This window comes from Garra rufa, chromosome 1, assembly GCF_049309525.1.
Source record: "Garra rufa chromosome 1, GarRuf1.0, whole genome shotgun sequence".
NCBI lineage: Eukaryota > Metazoa > Chordata > Actinopteri > Cypriniformes > Cyprinidae > Garra > Garra rufa.
In genome coordinates, this window is record NC_133361.1 from 4,617,672 (window position 1) to 4,638,462 (window position 20,791).

The 20,791-nt window shown below is 42.8% G+C and overlaps 1 protein-coding gene across 1 annotated transcript in view; it reads left to right on the plus strand.

Moving 5' to 3' along the window:
- The window catches only part of LOC141327242 (nuclear factor 7, ovary-like), a 28,698-nt gene extending 8,578 nt beyond the window's left edge, over positions 1-20,120 (plus strand). Inside the window, exon 6 of the mRNA XM_073835331.1 lies at positions 18,195-20,120. Coding sequence (XP_073691432.1) covers positions 18,195-18,685 — 491 coding nt within the window. The 3' untranslated portion in view covers positions 18,686-20,120. The remainder of the gene's footprint in view (positions 1-18,194) is intronic.
- The last annotated feature ends 671 nt before the right edge of the window (positions 20,121-20,791 follow it).

A 20,791-nucleotide genomic window follows, 5' to 3' on the forward strand; every position in this document is an offset into this window, starting at 1 on the left:
AGTCGCTAGCCTGATTTTAGCATGACTAGCAAGTCGCTAGCATGATTTTAGCATTACTAGCAAGTCGCTAGCATGATTTTAGCATGACTAGCAAAGTCGCTAGCATGATTTTAACATTATTTTAGCATGACTAGCAAAGTCACTAGCATGGTTCTAGCATGACTAGCAAGTCGCTAGCATGATTTTAGCATTATTAGCAAGTCGCTAGCATGATTTTAGCAAGACTAGCAAGTCGCTAGCATGATTTTAAACATGACTAGCAAGTCGCTAGCCTGATTTTAGCATGACTAGCAAGTCGCTAGCATGATTTTAGCATTACTAGCAAGTCGCTAGCATGATTTTAGCATGACTAGCAAAGTCGCTAGCCTGATTTTAGCATTATTAGCAAGTCGCTAGCATGATTTTAGCATTACTAGCAAGTCGCTAGCATGATTTTAGCATGACTAGCAAGTCGCTAGCATGATTTTACCATGACTAACAAGTCGCTAGCATGATTTTAGCACGACTAGCAAGTCGCTAGCATGATTTTAGCACGACTAGCAAGTCGCTAGCATGATTTTAGCATGACTAGCAAGTCATTAGCATGATTTTAGCAAGACTAGCAAGTCGCTAGCATGATTTTAAACATGACTAGCAAGTCGCTAGCATGATTTTAGCATGACTAGCAAGTCGCTAGCATGATTCTGGCATGACTAGCAAGTCGCTAGCATGATTTTACCATGACTAACAAGTCGCTAGCATGATTTTAGCACGACTAGCAAGTCGCTAGCATGATTTTAGCACGACTAGCAAGTCGCTAGCATGATTTTAGCATGACTAGCAAGTCATTAGCATGATTTTAGCAAGACTAGCAAGTCGCTAGCATGATTTTAAACATGACTAGCAAGTCGCTAGCATGATTTTAGCATGACTAGCAAGTCAGTAGCATTATTTTAGCAAGACTAGTAAGTCGTTAGCATGATTTTAGCATGACTAGCAAGTCGCTAGCATGATTTTAGCAAGACTAGCAAGTCGCTAGCATGATTTTAGCAAGACTAGCAAGTCGTTAGCATGATTTTTAGCATGACTAGCAAGTCGCTAGCATGATTTTAAACATGACTAGCAAGTCGCTAGCCTGATTTTTAGCATGACTAGCAAGTCGCTAGCATGATTTTAAACATGACTAGCAAGTCGCTAGCCTGATTTTAGCATGACTAGAAAGTCGCTAGCATGATTTTAGCATGACTAGCAAGTCACTAGCATGATTTTAGCATTATTTTAGCATGACTAGCAAAGTCACTAGCATGATTCTAGCATGACTAGCAAGTCACTAGCATGATTTTAGCATTATTAGCAAGTCGCTAGCATGATTTTAGCAAGACTAGCAAGTCGCTAGCATGATTTTAAACATGACTAGCAAGTCGCTAGCCTGATTTTAGCATGACTAGCAAGTCGCTAGAATGATTTTAGCATTACTAGCAAGTCGCTAGCATGATTTTATCATTATTTTAGCATGACTAGCAAGTCGCTAGCATGATTTTAGCTTGACTAGCAAGTCGCTAGCATGATTTTAACATTATTTTAGCACGACTAGCAAGTCGCTAGCATGATTCTAGCATGACTAGCAAGTCGCTAGCATGATTTTAGCTTGACTAGCAAGTCGCTAGCATGATTTTAGCACGACTAGCAAGTCGCTAGTATGATTTTAGCATGACTAGCAAAGTCGCTAGCATGATTTTAAACATGACTAGCAAGTCGCTAGCATGATTTTAGCACGACTAGCAAGTCGCTAGCATGATTTTAGCATTATTTTAGCATGACTAGCAAAGTCACTAGCATGATTCTAGCATGACTAGCAAGTCGCTAGCATGATTTTAGCATTATTAGCAAGTCGCTAGCATGATTTTAGCAAGACTGGCAAGTCGGTAGCATGATTTTAAACATGACTAGCAAGTCGCTAGCCTGATTTTAGCATGACTAGCAAGTCGCTAGCATGATTTTAGCATTACTAGCAAGTCGCTAGCATGATTTTAGCATGACTAGCAAAGTCGCTAGCATGATTTTAACATTATTTTAGCATGACTAGCAAGTCGCTAGCATGATTCTAGCATGACTAGCAAGTCGCTAGCATGATTTTACCATGACTAACAAGTCGCTAGCATGATTTTAGCACGACTAGCAAGTCGTTAGCATGATTTTAGCACGACTAGCAAGTCGCTAGCATGATTTTAGCATGACTAGCAAGTCATTAGCATGATTTTAGCAAGACTAGCAAGTCGCTAGCATGATTTTAAACATGACTAGCAAGTCGCTAGCATGATTTTAGCATGACTAGCAAGTCGCTAGCATGATTCTAGCATGACTAGCAAGTCGCTAGCATGATTTTACCATGACTAACAAGTCGCTAGCATGATTTTAGCACGACTAGCAAGTCGCTAGCATGATTTTAGCACGACTAGCAAGTCGCTAGCATGATTTTAGCATGACTAGCAAGTCATTAGCATGATTTTAGCAAGACTAGCAAGTCGCAAGCATGATTTTAAACATGACTAGCAAGTCGCTAGCATGATTTTAGCATGACTAGCAAGTCGCTAGCATGATTTTAGCACGACTAACAAGTCGCTAGCATGATTTTAGCACGACTAGCAAGTCGCTAGCATGATTTTAGCACGACTAGCAAGTCGCTAGCATGATTTTAGCATGACTAGCAAGTCATTAGCATGATTTTAGCAAGACTAGCAAGTCGCTAGCATGATTTTAAACATGACTAGCAAGTCGCTAGCATGATTTTAGCATGACTAGCAAGTCGCTAGCATGATTTTAGCACGACTAGCAAGTCGCTAGCATGATTTTAGCATTATTTTAGCATGACTAGCAAAGTCACTAGCATGATTCTAGCATGACTAGCAAGTCACTAGCATGATTTTAGCATTATTAGCAAGTCGCTAGCATGATTTTAGCAAGACTAGCAAGTCGCTAGCATGATTTTAAACATGACTAGCAAGTCGCTAGCCTGATTTTAGCATGACTAGCAAGTCGCTAGAATGATTTTAGCATTACTAGCAAGTCGCTAGCATGATTTTATCATTATTTTAGCATGACTAGCAAGTCGCTAGCATGATTTTAGCTTGACTAGCAAGTCGCTAGCATGATTTTAACATTATTTTAGCACGACTAGCAAGTCGCTAGCATGATTCTAGCATGACTAGCAAGTCGCTAGCATGATTTTAGCTTGACTAGCAAGTCGCTAGCATGATTTTAGCACGACTAGCAAGTCGCTAGTATGATTTTAGCATGACTAGCAAAGTCGCTAGCATGATTTTAAACATGACTAGCAAGTCGCTAGCATGATTTTAGCACGACTAGCAAGTCGCTAGCATGATTTTAGCATTATTTTAGCATGACTAGCAAAGTCACTAGCATGATTCTAGCATGACTAGCAAGTCGCTAGCATGATTTTAGCATTATTAGCAAGTCGCTAGCATGATTTTAGCAAGACTGGCAAGTCGGTAGCATGATTTTAAACATGACTAGCAAGTCGCTAGCCTGATTTTAGCATGACTAGCAAGTCGCTAGCATGATTTTAGCATTACTAGCAAGTCGCTAGCATGATTTTAGCATGACTAGCAAAGTCGCTAGCATGATTTTAACATTATTTTAGCATGACTAGCAAAGTCACTAGCATGGTTCTAGCATGACTAGCAAGTCGCTAGCATGATTTTAGCATTATTAGCAAGTCGCTAGCATGATTTTAGCAAGACTAGCAAGTCGCTAGCATGATTTTAAACATGACTAGCAAGTCGCTAGCCTGATTTTAGCATGACTAGCAAGTCGCTAGCATGATTTTAGCATTACTAGCAAGTCGCTAGCATGATTTTAGCATGACTAGCAAAGTCGCTAGCCTGATTTTAGCATTATTAGCAAGTCGCTAGCATGATTTTAGCATTACTAGCAAGTCGCTAGCATGATTTTAGCATGACTAGCAAGTCGCTAGCATGATTTTACCATGACTAACAAGTCGCTAGCATGATTTTAGCACGACTAGCAAGTCGCTAGCATGATTTTAGCACGACTAGCAAGTCGCTAGCATGATTTTAGCATGACTAGCAAGTCATTAGCATGATTTTAGCAAGACTAGCAAGTCGCTAGCATGATTTTAAACATGACTAGCAAGTCGCTAGCATGATTTTAGCATGACTAGCAAGTCGCTAGCATGATTCTGGCATGACTAGCAAGTCGCTAGCATGATTTTACCATGACTAACAAGTCGCTAGCATGATTTTAGCACGACTAGCAAGTCGCTAGCATGATTTTAGCACGACTAGCAAGTCGCTAGCATGATTTTAGCATGACTAGCAAGTCATTAGCATGATTTTAGCAAGACTAGCAAGTCGCTAGCATGATTTTAAACATGACTAGCAAGTCGCTAGCATGATTTTAGCATGACTAGCAAGTCAGTAGCATTATTTTAGCAAGACTAGTAAGTCGTTAGCATGATTTTAGCATGACTAGCAAGTCGCTAGCATGATTTTAGCAAGACTAGCAAGTCGCTAGCATGATTTTAGCAAGACTAGCAAGTCGTTAGCATGATTTTTAGCATGACTAGCAAGTCGCTAGCATGATTTTAAACATGACTAGCAAGTCGCTAGCCTGATTTTAGCATGACTAGAAAGTCGCTAGCATGATTTTAGCATTACTAGCAAGTCGCTAGCATGATTTTATCATTATTTTAGCATGACTAGCAAGTCGCTAGCATGATTTTAGCATTATTTTAGCATGACTAGCAAGTCGCTAGCATGATTTTAGCATGACTAGCAAGTCCCTAGCATCATTTTAACATGACTAGCAAGTCACTAGCATGATTTTAGCACGACTAGCAAGTCGCTAGCATGATTTTAGCATGACTAGCAAGTCGCTAGCATGATTTTAGCATTATTTTAGCATGACTAGCAAAGTCGCTAGCATGATTCTAGCATGACTAGCAAGTCGCAAGCATGATTTTAACATTACAAGCAAGTCGCTAGCATGATTTTAGCAAGACTAGCAAGACGCTAGCATGATTTTAAACATGACTAGCAAGTCGCTAGCCTGATTTTAACATGACTAGAAAGTGGCTAGCATGATTTTAGCATTACTTTAGCATGACTAGCAAAGTCGCTAACATGATTCTAGCATGACTAGCAAGTCGCTAGCATGCTTTTAGCATGACTAGCAAGTCGCTAGCATGATTTTAGCAAGACTAGCAAGACACTAGCATGATTTTAAACATGACTAGCAAGTCGCTAGCCTGATTTTAACATGACTAGCAAGTCGCTAGCATGATTTTAACATTACTAGCAAGTCGCTAGCATGATTTTAGCATGACTAGCAAGTCGCTAGCATCATTTTAGCATGACTAGCAAGTCACTAGCATGATTTTAGCACGACTAGCAAGTCACTAGCATGATTTTAGCACGACTAGCAAGTCGCTAGCATGATTTTAGCTTTTTAACATGACTAGCAAGTCGCTAGCATTATTTTAGCATGACTATCAAGTCGCTAGCATGATTCTAGCATGACTAGCAAGTCGCTAGCATGATTTTAGCATGACTAACAAGTCGCTAGCTTGATTTTAGCATTACTAGCAAGTCGCTAGCATGATTTTAGCATGAATAGCAAGTCGTTAGCATGATTTCAGAATGACTAGCAAGGCGCTAGCATTATTTTAGCATGATTTTAGCAAGACTAGTAAGTCGCTAGCATGATTTTAGCTAGACTAGCAAGTCGCTAGCATGATTTTAGCATTTTTTTAGCATGACTAGCAAGTCGCTAGCATTATTTTAGCATGACTATCAAGTCGCTAGCATGATTCTAGCATGACTAACAAGTCGCTAGCATGATTTTAGCATGACTAACAAGTCGCTAGCTTGATTTTAGCATTTTTTTTAGCATGACTAGCAAGTCGCTAGCATGATTTTAGCATGACTAACAAGTCGCTAGCATGATTTTAGCACGACTAGCAAGTCGACTAGCAAGTCGCTAGCATGATTCTGGCATGACTAGCAAGTCGCTAGTATGATTTTAGCATTACTAGCAAGTCGACTAACAAGTCGCTAGCATGATTCTGGCATGACTAGCAAGTCGCTAGTATGATTTTACCATTACTAGCAAGTCGCTAGCATGATACTGGCATGACTAGCAAGTCGCTAGTATGATTTTAGCATGACTAGTAAGATAGATAGATAGATAGATAAGGTTTGAAGATAGATAGATAGATAGATAGATAGATAGATAGATAGATAAGGTTGGAAGATAGATAGATAGATAGATAGATAGATAGATAGATAGATAGATAGATAGATAGATAGATAGATAGATAGATAGATAGATAAGGTTTGAAGATAGATAGATAGATAGATAGATAGATAGATAGATAGATAGATAGATAGATAGATAGATAGATAGATAGATAAGGTTTGAAGATAGATAGATAGATAGATAGATAGATAGATAGATAGATAGATAGATAGATAGATAAGGTTTGAAGATAGATAGATAGATAGATAGATAGATAGATAGATAGATAGATAGATAGATAGATAAGGTTTGAAGATAGATAGATAGATAAGGTTTGAAGATAGATAGATAGATAGATAGATAGATAGATAGATAGATAGATAGATAAGGTTTGAAGATAGATAGATAGATAGATAGATAGATAGATAGATAGATAGATAGATAGATAGATAAGGTTTGAAGATAGATAGATAGATAGATAGATAGATAGATAGATAGATAGATAGATAGATAGATAGATAGAGAGATAGATAGATAGATAGATAGATAAGGTTTGAAGATAGATAGATAGATAGATAGATAGATAGATAGATAGATAGATAGATAGATAGATAGATAAGGTTTGAAGATAGATAGATAGATAGATAGATAGATAGATAGATAGATGATAGATAGATAGATAGATAGATAGATAGATAGATAGATAGATAGATAGATAGATAGATAGATAGATAGATAGATAGATAGATAGATAGATAGATAAGGTTTGAAGATTAAATTGAAGCTTAATTGAGTATCAATGGCTTCTAGCAGTTTACATTAAACATAGTTCAAACAGACATGGACTTGACAATGAAAGTCTATGGGACCTTTTTATGATTTTTAATATTAATTTTTAAAAAAACCATAACTCAAAACAGTCTGAAAAGATATAGCAATCTAAGTCTGAACAGTATGAAGATCTGACCCGAGTTTGGAGTATGTAGCTTGAACGGTCTAGGAGGAGTAGGTGTCTAAATATTTTCCGCTCAGAAAAATAAGAAGAAGAAGAAGAAGAAGAAGAAGAAGAAGAAGAAGAAGAAGAAGTTTAAATAGGATTTCAGTAAGTTGGCTTTCCCAAGCCAACTTAATAATAATAATCTATTTAGCTTCATTTTTTAAATTATAAATCATTTTATTTCAGTTTTAGATTGTCATTTGAATTCTTCATGTTAATTTATTAAGTTGGCTTTTTATTATTAAGTTGGCTTGAGAAAGCCAATTTACTGATATTCTATTTTCTTCCTAGCCAAAATTTTCTGACTGTATCTCCTCCTAGAGCTTTAACTCGACAAACTCGAAACTCAGCCCAGATCTTCAGTCTGGTCTGACTCGAGTTGCTATATCTTTTCTAACTGATCGGACTTACGGTTTTCCTAAAAATGGCGATTAAAACTGGGAAAAATCCCATAGACTTACATTGACGGAATGTTCAAATGAGCCAAGACTTTCAAACTCCAACTGTCAAAACTCCCAGAATCCTTTGAGACTCAATCAAACTGCCCTTCTATGTACTATATTTCTTATCCAATCAAACTCATTTAAACTCATCCATCTATCTATCTATCTATCTATCTATCTATCTATCTATCTATCTATCTATCTATCTATCTATCTATCTATCTATCTATCTATCTATCTATCTATCCCATGCTAACAATATGCTAATCATGCTAGAATCATGCTAGTGACTTGCTAGTCATGCTAAAATCATGCTAGTGACATGCTAGTCATGCTAGTATTCATGCTAGTGACTTGCTAGTAATGCTAAAATCATGCTAGCGACTTGCTAATCATGATAGTAATCGTGCTAGAATCATGCTAGTGACTTGCTAGTCATGTTAAAATCATGCTAGTGACATGCTAGTCATGCTAGAATCATGCTAGTGACATGCTAGTCATGCTAACATCATGCTAGCGACTTGCTAGTCATGCTAAAATCATGCTAGTGACATGCTAGTCAAGCTAACATCATGCTAGCGACTTGCTAATCATGCTAGAATCGTGCTAGTGACTTGCTAGTCATGCTAGAATCATGCTAGTGACTTGCTAGTTATGCTAAAATCATGCTAGCGACTTCCTAGTCATGGTAAAATCATGCTAGGGACTTGCTAGTCATGCTAGTAATCATGCTAGTAATCATGCTAAAATCATGCTAGTGACATGCTAGTCATGCTAGAATCATGCTAGTGACTTGCTAGTCATGCTAGAATCATGCTAGTGACTTCCTAGTCATGCTAGAATCATGCTAGTGACATGCTAGTCATGCTAGAATCATGCTAGTGACATGCTAGTCATGCTAGCATCATGCTAGCGACTTGCTAGTCATGCTAGAATCGTGCTAGTGACTTGCTAGTCATGCTAGAATCGTGCTAGTGACTTGCTAGTCATGCTAAAATCATGCTAGCGACTTCCTAGTCATGGTAAAATCATGCTAGGGACTTGCTAGTCATGCTAGAATCATGCTAGCGACTTGCTAATCATACTAGCAACATGTTAGAAACATGCTAACAACCCCCCATTCACCCTAGCAACCACCCCTTGCACCCTAGCAACCACATAGCAACACCTTAGCAACCCCCTTGGGTACCCTAGCAACCGCATTGCAACATCTTAGCAACCACCGTGGGTACCTTAAGAACCACATAGCAACACCTTAACAACCACCCTAGGTACCCTAGCAACTGCATAGCAACACCCTGGCAACCACCCCATGTACCTTAGCAACCGCATAGCAACACCTTAGCAACCACCCCAGGTACCCTAGCAACCGCATGGAAACACCTTAGCAACCACCCAGAGTACCCTACCAACCACATAGAAACACCCTACCAACCACCCTGGGCACCCTAGCAACCACATAGCAACACCTTAGCATCCACCCCGGATACCCTAGCAACCGCATAGCAACACCTTAGCAACCACCCCAGGTACCCTAGCAACCGTATAGCAACACCTTAGCAACCACCATGGGTACCTTAGCAACCACATAGCAACACCTTAGCAACCACCCTGGGCACCCTAGCAACCGCATAGCAACATCTTAGCAACCACCCCAGGTACCCTAGCAACCGCATAGCACCACCTTAGCAACCACCATGGGAACCTTAGCAACCACATAGCAACACCCTAGCAACCACCCCGGGTACCTTAGCAAACGCATAGCAACACCTTAGCAACCACTCTGGGTACCTTAGCAACCACATAGCAACACCTTAACAACCACCATGGGTACCTTAGCAACCACATAGCAACACCCTAGCAACCACCATGGGTATCTTAGCAACCGCATAGCAACACCTTAACAACCACCATGGGTACCTTAGCAACAGCACAGCAACACCCTAGCAACCACCCTGGGTACCTTAGCAACCGCATAGCAACAACTTAGCAACCACCATGGGTACCTTAGCAACCACATAGAAACACCACAGCAACCACTCTGAGAACCTTAGCATCTAACTTTTAAAACTACTTTAAACTTCAAACTATTTTAGACTGAATTATCTATCTATCTATCTATCTATCTATTGTGACGGGCGTCCCGAGGAACAATCAGCGTCGCCCTGGCAACACATGAGAACCAGCTGGATCCACTCACCACGGACGAATCGGTCACGGCACAACCAGCCTTATAAGCAGTCTGCTTCAGCCAGAGAGTGAGAGACATCTCCAATGCACTGTGAGACTTACCTGACCACTGTATCCTTTCTCCTACCGAGTCGCCGTGACCGCTTGGTCCCCCACTTCCGGGTTGCACGTTCGGGGTTAAAGCACCTTCCTTGCACCGACCCCCTGCACCGGCCACCGTCACTAGGAGACACAAGCACCCAGGAAGAAGCCACTTTGCACCGCCCGGAAGACGAATTCACCTCATCACCCACCGTATTGTTTACTTACCCTCACATCTGTCAATAAACGCACCCTCCGGGGCTCACTCAACTCTTGTTGTGTTGTTGCTGTTCTCCGCCCGGCCACAAGGTGGTGGAGAATGCGGGCAAGACGTTCCTAGAGCCGGCTGAGAACACCAACAAACAAGACGTTGTTTACACCGCCATTTTGTTGCCCCTCTCACCTCCGGCTGTTTTTTTCCTTTCTTCTAGGCTCGCTCCCCCCCGTAACCATGGAGGAACTTGTAAAACAGCTTACGGAGGTTAGCGTCCGCCAGCAACAGTGTTTTGAACTGCTTACTGAGCAACACAGCCACATTCAAGGGTATTTGGCCGAATTACGCTTACCTGCCGCCCAGAACGTCCCTCTACCGGATCCTCGAGTCACCGCTGCCCGTTTGCTACCCAAGCTGACCGCAAATGATGACACTGAGGCCTACCTTAAGATGTTCGAATCACTCGCTCGCACCGAAGGGTGGGCGAGAGGTACTTGGGCTGCGACACTGGCACCGCTGCTTTCCGGTGAGGCGCAACGAGCATATTTTTCCTTACCAGCGTCTTCCCAAAATAATTATAATGAGTTAAAAAAAGAAATATTAGGCCGTCTCGGCCTTTCTGCAACCGCTGCCGCCCAGCGCTTCCACGAATGGGAGTTTAAAACACGGTTGCCAGTCCGCGCCCAGGCCGCTGATCTGATGCGGTTAGCCGAGCACTGGCTGCTAGAAGATTTACCCTCCCCAGCTCAAGTGGCCGAACGGGTGGTGGTAGATAGGCTGCTGAGAGCTTTACCCCGCTCAATGAGGCAGGCCGCGGGTATGCGGGGACCTAAAACCATTGCTGAGGTGATCGACGCCGTGGAGCTGGCGGACGCAACCTACCACCGGGACGTCGGGGAGCGAGCGCAGCCATTCCCCCGGAGGGTGCCCCAGGAGCGACGCCCGCCGGAAGGCACCCCACGACCGGTACACAGGCCAACCAGCCCCCGCGACGAGCCAATGCCCACAGAGCCGTCAACCCCCATCAAAGCTTGGATGGCAGGCTTGACGCCGCCTTGGCCTCCACCACACAGCCTGTCCGCTGCCGCCGCAAGCCGCGGCCACCGCCGTCGCGGGGGTCCGGAAACCGCTCCAGCCTGCTAACGACGGACAGTGGGAGAGAGGGTGAGTCTGCCGGCCAACGTTCTAATCTGTTTCACGATGTGTTTCAACAGGTTACTGGAGGAGGAGACTTTGGGAAGGCCCAAAAAGAGGACGACAGGCTCAAGCACTGCTGGCGGCAAGTCCGCGTGCTCGAGGACCAGGAAATTCTGCCGGCTCCTCACCCCCTCCCACATTTCATCGTTCGGAATGGCCTGTTGTACTGCGTCGTGGAGCGACGGGGGGAGGTTAAACGACTACTGGTAGTGCCAACCCAGAAGACGGAGATGGTCCTGGAGCTCGCCCACGCTCACCCTATGGCAGGCCACCTGGGGGCCCAGAACACTACCCAACGAATCCGGGACAGGTTTCACTGGCCGGGGCTGGAAGCCCAAGTGAAGAGCTTTTGCCAAGCCTGCCCTGAATGCCAACGCACATCTCCTCGGAAGCCTCCCCCCAGTCCTCTGATCCCGTTACCCATCATCGGGGTGCCTTTCGAGCGGATCGGGATGGACATCGTAGGGCCGTTGCCGAGGTCTGGCCGGGGACACGAACACATTCTTGTCATCGTTGATTATGCCACCCGGTATCCAGAGGCAGTCCCCCTTCGTCAAGCCACCGCCAAAGCCATCGCCCGTGAGCTGTTCCTGCTCTCCAGCCGGGTGGGTATTCCGTCAGAGATTCTGACCGACCAGGGAACCCTGTTTATGTCCCGGCTAATGGCTGACCTGTGCCGGCTGCTGAAGGTAAAGCAAATCAAAACATCTGTCTACCAACCTCAGACCGACGGGCTCGTCGAGAGATTTAATCAGACCCTTAAACAAATGCTCCGGAGGGTGGCGGCCGAAGACAAGAAGGATTGGGACTTGCTCTTACCCTACGTTCTCTTTGGCATACGGGAGGTTCCCCAAGCTTCCACCGGGTTCACGACCTTTGAGCTCCTGTTCGGCCGCCAGCCTCGTGGTCTCCTCGACGTAGCCCGAGAGGCCTGGGAGCAGCAGCCGGCCGTCTACCGCACCGTGGTGGAGCACGTGCAGGACATGCGAAGTAAGATCGACAAGGTCATGCCGTTAGTCCGGGAACACCTCGTGAAGTCCCAACAAGCCCAGCAACGCCATTATAATCGGCCGGCCCAACCGCGGGAGTTCCAGCCTGGAGACAGGGTGATGGTCTTGGTCCTTAACGCTGCCTGCAAGTTCCTCGCCCAGTGGCAGGGCCCGTTTACCGTGGAAGAGAGAGTAGGCCCTGTTAACTATTGTGTGAGACAACCCGGGCGAAGACGACCCCTGCAGCTATACCATATCAACTTACTTAAGAAATGGATTGGAGATAGGGACCAAGCCGTCGCCCTTGCCGTCACAGAACCCGCGGTTGTAGACACCAACCCCAACCTGTCGGCCGCCCAGAAGACGGAGCTGCGGCACCTGGTCGGTCAGTTCCTGGACGTGTTCTCCGACACCCCCGGCCAGACTAATGTCCTCTCCCACGACATCCGCACTCCTCCCGGCGTCATCGTCCGGCAACGGCCCTATCGAGTCCCCGAGGCCCGCCGGCAGGCTATAGAGGAGGAAGTCCAAAAAATGCTCAAGCTGGGGATCATTGAGCCTTCTCGGAGCCCCTGGTCCAGCCCGATAGTCCTGGTCCCAAAGCCGGACGGCACCCTCAGGTTCTGCAATGACTATCGACGCCTCAACGAAGTCTCGGAGTTCGATAGCTACCCCATGCCCCGGGTGGATGAACTCCTGGAGCGCCTGGGAAGGGCCCGGTACATCACTACCCTAGACCTGACCAAGGGCTATTGGCAGGTCCCCCTCTCCGCTGATGCCAGGCCCAAAACCGCCTTCTCCACTCCGTCGGGCCACTGGCAGTACCGGACCCTTCCCTTCGGCCTACATGGCGCTCCAGCGACATTCCAGCGCCTCATGGACGTGATTCTCCGGCCCCATCAGAGCTACGCCGCGGCCTACCTGGACGACGTGGTCATCCACTCGGAGGCATGGGAGGACCACCTGGACCGGCTTCGGAGGGTGCTGTCCGAGCTCCGTCGGGCTGGACTGATGGCCAACCCCCGCAAATGCCACCTTGCCTTGGAAGAAGCCAGGTACCTGGGTTACAGGGTTGGAAGGGGCCTCGTAAAACCCCAGGAAGACAAGGTTAAGGCGATCCTGGAAGCGCCACAGCGCCACAGCCACGCAGCAAGACCCAGGTACGGGCCTTCCTGGGGTTGGCCGGCTATTACCGCTGCTTCATCCCCAGCTTCTCCTCCATAGCCGCCCCTCTGACAGACCTGACCAGGAAGGGGCAGCCCGAGCAGGTACGATGGACCCCGGAAGTGGAGCGCGCCTTCCAACAGATCAAACAGGCCTTGACCACGGAACCGGTCCTGCGCGCTCCGGACTTCAACTGCCCCTTCCTGCTCCAAACGGATGCTTCAGACACAGGATTGGGGGCTGTGCTCTCCCAAGTCCAGGAGGGAGAGGAGCATCCGGTGGTCTACATCAGCCGAAAGCTGACCCGGGCCGAGAGGAACTACGCTGCCGTGGAAAAAGAAGCACTCGCCATCAAGTGGGCAGTCCTGGAGCTCAGGTATTATCTTTTAGGCCGCAAATTTACTCTTTTTACAGACCACGCCCCGCTGCAATGGATGGCCCGGGCCAAGGACACGAACGCCCGGGTCACAAGGTGGTTCCTGTCGCTCCAGGACTTCCACTTCGATGTGCGCCACCGGGCCGGTTCCAGCAACAACAATGCCGACGGACTCTCTCGGTCTTGGGCAGCTTACACAGGTCTGTCAGGGGTCACTCCCCGCCCACCCCCTGTTTCCCCTCTCTCTTTTCACCTCCAGGACCAGGACGTCGCTTGGGGGGGGGGGGGTGTGACGGGCGTCCCGAGGAACAATCAGCGTCGCCCTGGCAACACATGAGAACCAGCTGGATCCACTCACCACGGACCAATCGGTCACGGCACAACCAGCCTTATAAGCAGTCTGCTTCAGCCAGAGAGTGAGAGACATCTCCAATGCACTGTGAGACTTACCTGACCGCTGTATCCTTTCTCCTACCGAGTCGCCGTGACCGCTTGGTCCCCCACTTCCGGGTTGCACGTTCGGGGTTAAAGCACCTTCCTTGCACCGACCCCCTGCACCGGCCACCGTCACTAGGAGACACAAGCACCCAGGAAGAAGCCACTTTGCACCGCCAGGAAGACGAATTCACCTCATCACCCACCGTATTGTTTACTTACCCTCACATCTGTCAATAAACGCACCCTCCGGGGCTCACTCAACTCTTGTTGTGTTGTTGCTGTTCTCCGCCCGGCCACACTATCTATCTATCTATCTATCTATCTATCTATCTATCTATCTATCTATCTATCTATCTATCTATCTATCTATCTATCTATCTTCAAACCTTATCTATCTATCTTTCTATCTATCTATCTTCAAACCTCTATCTATCTATCTATCTATCTATCTATCTATCTATCTATCTATCTATCTATCTATCTATCTATCTTCAAACCTTATCTATCTATCTTTCTATCTATCTATCTTCAAACCTTATCTATCTATCATCTATCTATCTATCTATCTATCTATCTATCTATCTATCTATCTATCTATCTGCTAAAATCATGCTAGCGACTTGCTAGTCGTGCTAAAATCATGCTAGCGACTTGCTAGTCGTGCTAAAATCATGCTAGCGACTTGCTAGTCATGTTAAAATCATGCTAGCGACTTGCTAGTCATGTTTAATAATGCTAAAATCATGCTAGCGATTTGCTAGTCATGCTAAAATAATGCTAGCGACTTGCTAGTCATGTTAAAATAATGCTAAAATCATGCTAGCGACTTGCTAGTCGTGCTAAAATCATGCTAGAGACTTGCTAGTCGTGCTAAAATCATGCTAGCGACTTGCTAGTAATGCTAAAATCATGCTAACGACTTGCTAGTCTTGCTAAAATCATGCTAGCGACTTGCTAGTCTTGCTAAAGTCATGCTAGCGACTTGCTAGTTTTGCTAAAATCATGCTAGCGACTTGCTAGTCATGCTAAAATAATGCTAGCAACTTGCTAGTCATGTTAAAATAATGCTAAAATCCTGCTAGCAACTTGCTAGTCATGCTAAAATAATGCTAAAATCATGCTAGCGACTTGCTAGTCATGCTAAAATCATGCTAGCGACTTGTTAGTCATGCTAAATAATTCTAAAATCATGCTAGCAATTTGCTAGTCATGCTAAAATAATGCTAGCGACTTGCTAGTCATGTTAAAATAATGCTAAAGTCATGCTAGCAACTTGCTAGTCGTGCTAAAATCATGCTAGAGACTTGTTAGTCGTGCTAAAATCATGCTAGCGATTTGCTAGCAATGCTAAAATCATGCTAACGACTTGCTAGTCTTGCTAAAATCATGCTAGCTACTTGCTAGTCATGGAAAAATCATGCTAGCGACTTGCTAGTCATGCTAAAATAATGATAAAATCATGCTAACGACTTGCTAGTCATGCTAAAATCGTTTTAGCGACTTGTTAGTCATGCTAAAATCATGCTAGCGACTTGCTAGTCATGCTAAAATAATGATAAAATCATGCTAGCGACTTGCTAGTCATGCTAAAATAATGATAAAATCATGCTAGCGACTTGCTAGTCGTGCTAAAATCGTGCTAGCGACTTGCTAGTCATGCTAAAATCAGGCTAGCGACTTGCTAGTCATGTTAAAAATCATGCTAGCGACTTGCTAGTCATGCTAAAATCATGCTAGCGACTTGCTAGTCATGCTAAAATCATGCTAGCGACTTGCTAGTCATGCTAGAATCATGCTAGCGACTTTGCTAGTCATGCTAAAATAATGATAAAATCATGCTAACGACTTGCTAGTCATGCTAAAATCATGCTAGCGACTTGCTAGTCATGCTAAAATCATGCTAGCGACTTGCTAGTCATGCTAGAATCATGCTAGCGACTTTGCTAGTCATGCTAAAATAATGATAAAATCATGCTAACGACTTGCTAGTCATGCTAAAATCATGCTAGCGACTTGCTAGTCATGCTAAAATCATGCTAGCGACTTGCTAGTCGTGCTAAAATCATGCTAGCGACTTGCAAGTCATGCAAAAATCATGCTAGCGACTTGCTAGTCATGCTAAAATCATGCTAGCAACTTGTTAGTCATGGTAAAATCATGCTAACGACTTGCTAATCATGCTAAAAATCATGCTAGCGACTTGCTAGTCTTGCTAAAATCATGCTAGCGACTTGCTAGTCATGCTAATATCATGCTAGCGACTTGCTAGTCATGCTAGAATCATGCTAGCGACTTGCTAGTCGTGCTAAAATCATGCTAGCGACTTGCTAGTCATGCTAAAATCATGCTAGCGACTTGCTAGTCATGCTAAAATCATGCTAGCGACTTGCAAGTCATGCTAAAAATCATGTTAATGACTTGCTAGTCTTGCTTAAATAATGCTAGCAACTGCATAGCAACACCTTAGCAACCACCCTGGGTACCTTAGCAACCGCATAGCAACACCTTAGCATCTATTCACATTCAAACTATTTATATATTCTAACTATTTATATCTATAAATCTATCTATTTTCAAACTATTTATATCTATCTAGCCTATCTATCTTCAAACTTTATTAATCAAACTAAAATTATTTCAAACTGAAAACCTTTAAACTTTCTAAACTAAAAGCTTTTAAAACTACTTAAAACTTACTGGCTAGGCTTTCTCAAGCCAACTTAAAGTTTGCTAACAAACTTTTTATCTAGTTTTATTTAGAATAGTTGCCAAAACAACATTTCTAAACATTTAAATTTAAATACATTTTCATCTAATATTTATAATTAATTATAAGCTTTATTTTAATTACTGAATAATTGTCACAGATCTGGTCGGTGCTGCGCGATCCCCTCCCCACCAGATGTCACCTTCACCTCATCTCCACTCACTCACTGTCACTCTCTGTCTTGGACTGCAATTCCCAGACTCCACCACACTCATTACATCTTTCACCTGTGGCCAATCAGTGCGGCTATATAGCTCCGGACTATTCCATGCAAGGGTGCGGATTGTTAAATTATATTCCTAAGTGTTCTAGCTCCCGAGTTTCCTGTGTTCTGTTCTCTCCTGGTTTATGACTTTCGCTCTCGGATTATCGGATTACTCTCTCGGATCGCCCCTCATTGACTGTTGTGTGTTATTGGTCGTCATCACTGTCTACCTTACCTGTCTGGAGTTCTGTGTTGCCCCGTCATTCTGTTTGTTCTATTCATTCATCTGTCTCTCATCACAATAAAGCTCGCACATGGATCCGCTCGTCTCTCGCCCTTACTTCCACGTAACAATAATTAAATAAATAACTAAATATTTTTAATTGTAGTTTTTGTTAATATCAGCAAGCTTATTACTATTATCATTATTATTATTACAGTATTATTTCATTGCATTATTGTAGAATAATATCTACTGACCGAATTCAGTAAATACCTTTGTGATTCATAAAAGAGAAACACTGAGGACAACGGTAAAGATATGAACATTATTTACTGCATATCTCTACATGAAAACATGAAATCACTGTGTAAAGTTCTGTTCAAAGGTTTTGTATTAAAATTGTCTTCTGACTATAATTGAATCTAAATGAGAGTAAATGAAAGTGTTTTGAGTTTGTGTCTGTCAGTGTTTGTGTTTGAACTTTCAGTACTGATAAATCAGACAGAGAATGACTGACAGTGATGAGAGGAAAATGTCTGATGTGTTTGATCAACAGGACGAGTGTCATAATTCATAATCATCTGTGTTGGGTTCAGTCTTGATCATTATATGAACATCAGAATAACAGCAGCATCTGTTGATTGTGTCTCATCAGCTCCTGTCATTCTGGATCCAAACACGGCTCATCCACATCTCCTTCTGTCTGATGATCTGACCAGTGTGTACAGCAAATATCAACCTGTTCCTGATAATCCAGAGAGATTTGACTGTTATCTCTGTGTTCTGGGTTCAGAGGGTTTTAACTCAGGAACACACTGCTGGGATGTGGAGGTTAAACAGAGTTCAGTCTGGAGTATTGGAGTAACTACAGCATCAAACCAGAGGAAGGGATGGGATTTCTTCAACACTGGTGTCTGGTGTGTGTCGTTCGGACTGTCTCCTGGTTTTGGTTTTGGTGTTGAACAGCATCTTGATCGTGTGAGAGTGAATCTGGACTATGACAGAGGAACGGTGTCATTCTCTGATCCTGTAACTAACACACATCTACACACATTCACAACCTCCTTCACTCACACACTCTTACCATTCTTCTGGACTTATTTTAGTGATTCCTCTCTGAGGATCTTATCGATCAATAGTCAGTAATCTGTAGGTCTGGATCTTCCTGCTTTCATCTTTCATCATGTTTCAATATTTAATCCAGATCACATCAGTAAGAGACTGTTGATCTGAACATCAGACCAGAAAACAACTACATTTATTCATCTTTACAAATGAACAATTATTCAAACACGTGATGAAGGGCTCAAATAAATCATCTTCATCATATCTGACCAATGAGAAACAGTCAGATCATATTTTCTCTAGTGTTATTCCACTATTGATTCAACACATTCTCAGTGTTTGTTGTAAATGAAGAATTGTTGATTTCAGTTCTAGAGATTAATGATCATTTGTTTCTTGAAGTAAATGGATGTAAAAGGTTCTCGCTGATCCACAATGTTGAATCAAATATGAATATTTAGTCTAGAAATACCTGATTCAGCTGTTTATGAATCTGATTCTCAGATCAAATGATGACTATGAATCTATGAGAACAAATATTAATAATCGCTTGTAGAAACTAACAGTGTCATTTTTTCTCGTTGTTCTTCCAACAAATTATTAAGCCACATTTATTTCTTTAGACTTTCATATAATACAGATTGATGTAATTGAATAAATTATTTTTTTTATCAGTGTTTCCTGTCACAGTTATTTCTTGTTGTGATTTTCAACCTGTAATTATCCTCAGATTGATCTCAAAGCAAAAAGAGGTGCTAAAGTCAGATTTTGAAATGAAATGATAATCATCTTAATTGAAGTGATGAAGGACTCTGAAAGTCTGACACTAACAGCGTTTAATACTGGAGTGTAGAGCTGCTTTGACACAATCTGCATTGTCAAATATAAGCGCTATATAAATAATGACTTGAAGTTAACACTGCTTTAAATGTTTGAACATGATTAAGAGTTGAAAACATTCAACATTTAGAAGCAAAGAGCAATCAAATGAAAGAGCATCATTCAGAAAAGTCTATTTTTATTTGTGTATCTTCACAATAACAGTGAAGCAGCACACTTTTGTAAAATAAAGAATGAAGCTTTATTCAATTTCTTTTTTTCCAAAACATAAAAAATGGCTTTTAAGGACTGAATTCAACATGGTGCGATGTGGCAATAACAGAGAAATAATTAAACTGAATGGATATTTTCCAGAGCTCAATCTCGTAGAGTATGAATGTGAGTTTGACCAACAACGTTATAACAAGCCCAACAACTAAACAGATATGAGCGACAGGTTTAATTCATCTTTCTATCAAATACAGTGTAGGAACATCTAGAAGCAATATGAATGCTCCTGAGATACATTTCCAGTGTCCCAGAAAAGGGTATGAATACTTACGCAACTGATCTTTTCAGTTTTTTATTTCTAATAAAGTTGCAAAGTTGTTACAAACCTGTTTTGAAAACTGTACTGTACCTGTTTGCTGATGTTTGACCATGTCTATAGGTTTATTAATAAAGCTTCGCATTTGGATCCGACTCTTCCTTGCTCCACAACAATAAACATGAGAAATGGAGATGTGACAAAAGTTATCAGTCTGTCAGCCATCATGTAACATGGTCATAATATTTTAACCACAGTAACCACAAATCAACCATGATGTTGTTACACTAACTATAGTTTAACCACTGTATCTGCAGTAAAACTGTGTTATACAAATGGTAGCCTGATCAATACACCCCAAAAAGGCAGGGTTACTACACTTTTACTATAATAAAACCATGGTCTATTTAATGAACAACACTCATAAATGAAGATTAACATGTTCTTACACAGCAGTGAGTGAACTTTGAAAGTATTTATGAAGTTTAATAAAAAGGAGAGGAGTTGTGAGAAAGCTCTTATTAGACTCCTGCGCCTCCTTGTGGATGATCGAGCAAATGACCCAAGAAAACATTTACATAAACCTAAATAAATGGCCATCATCAATCCTTATATTAAAACAGAGAACATGCTTAAGTGTCACAGCTCTATGAGAAAGCCTTTCAGACTCAGACTGGAGCTGTTTTAGATGAACTTGGTTCACAAATCAAGCTCTTGAGTCAAAGTCAACATACTGCAACAAACTATTACTGAAACAGCCTAAAACTATTCAGCGCTTGGATTTCAATATGTATAATAAATACATTTTGTTGGTGCACATA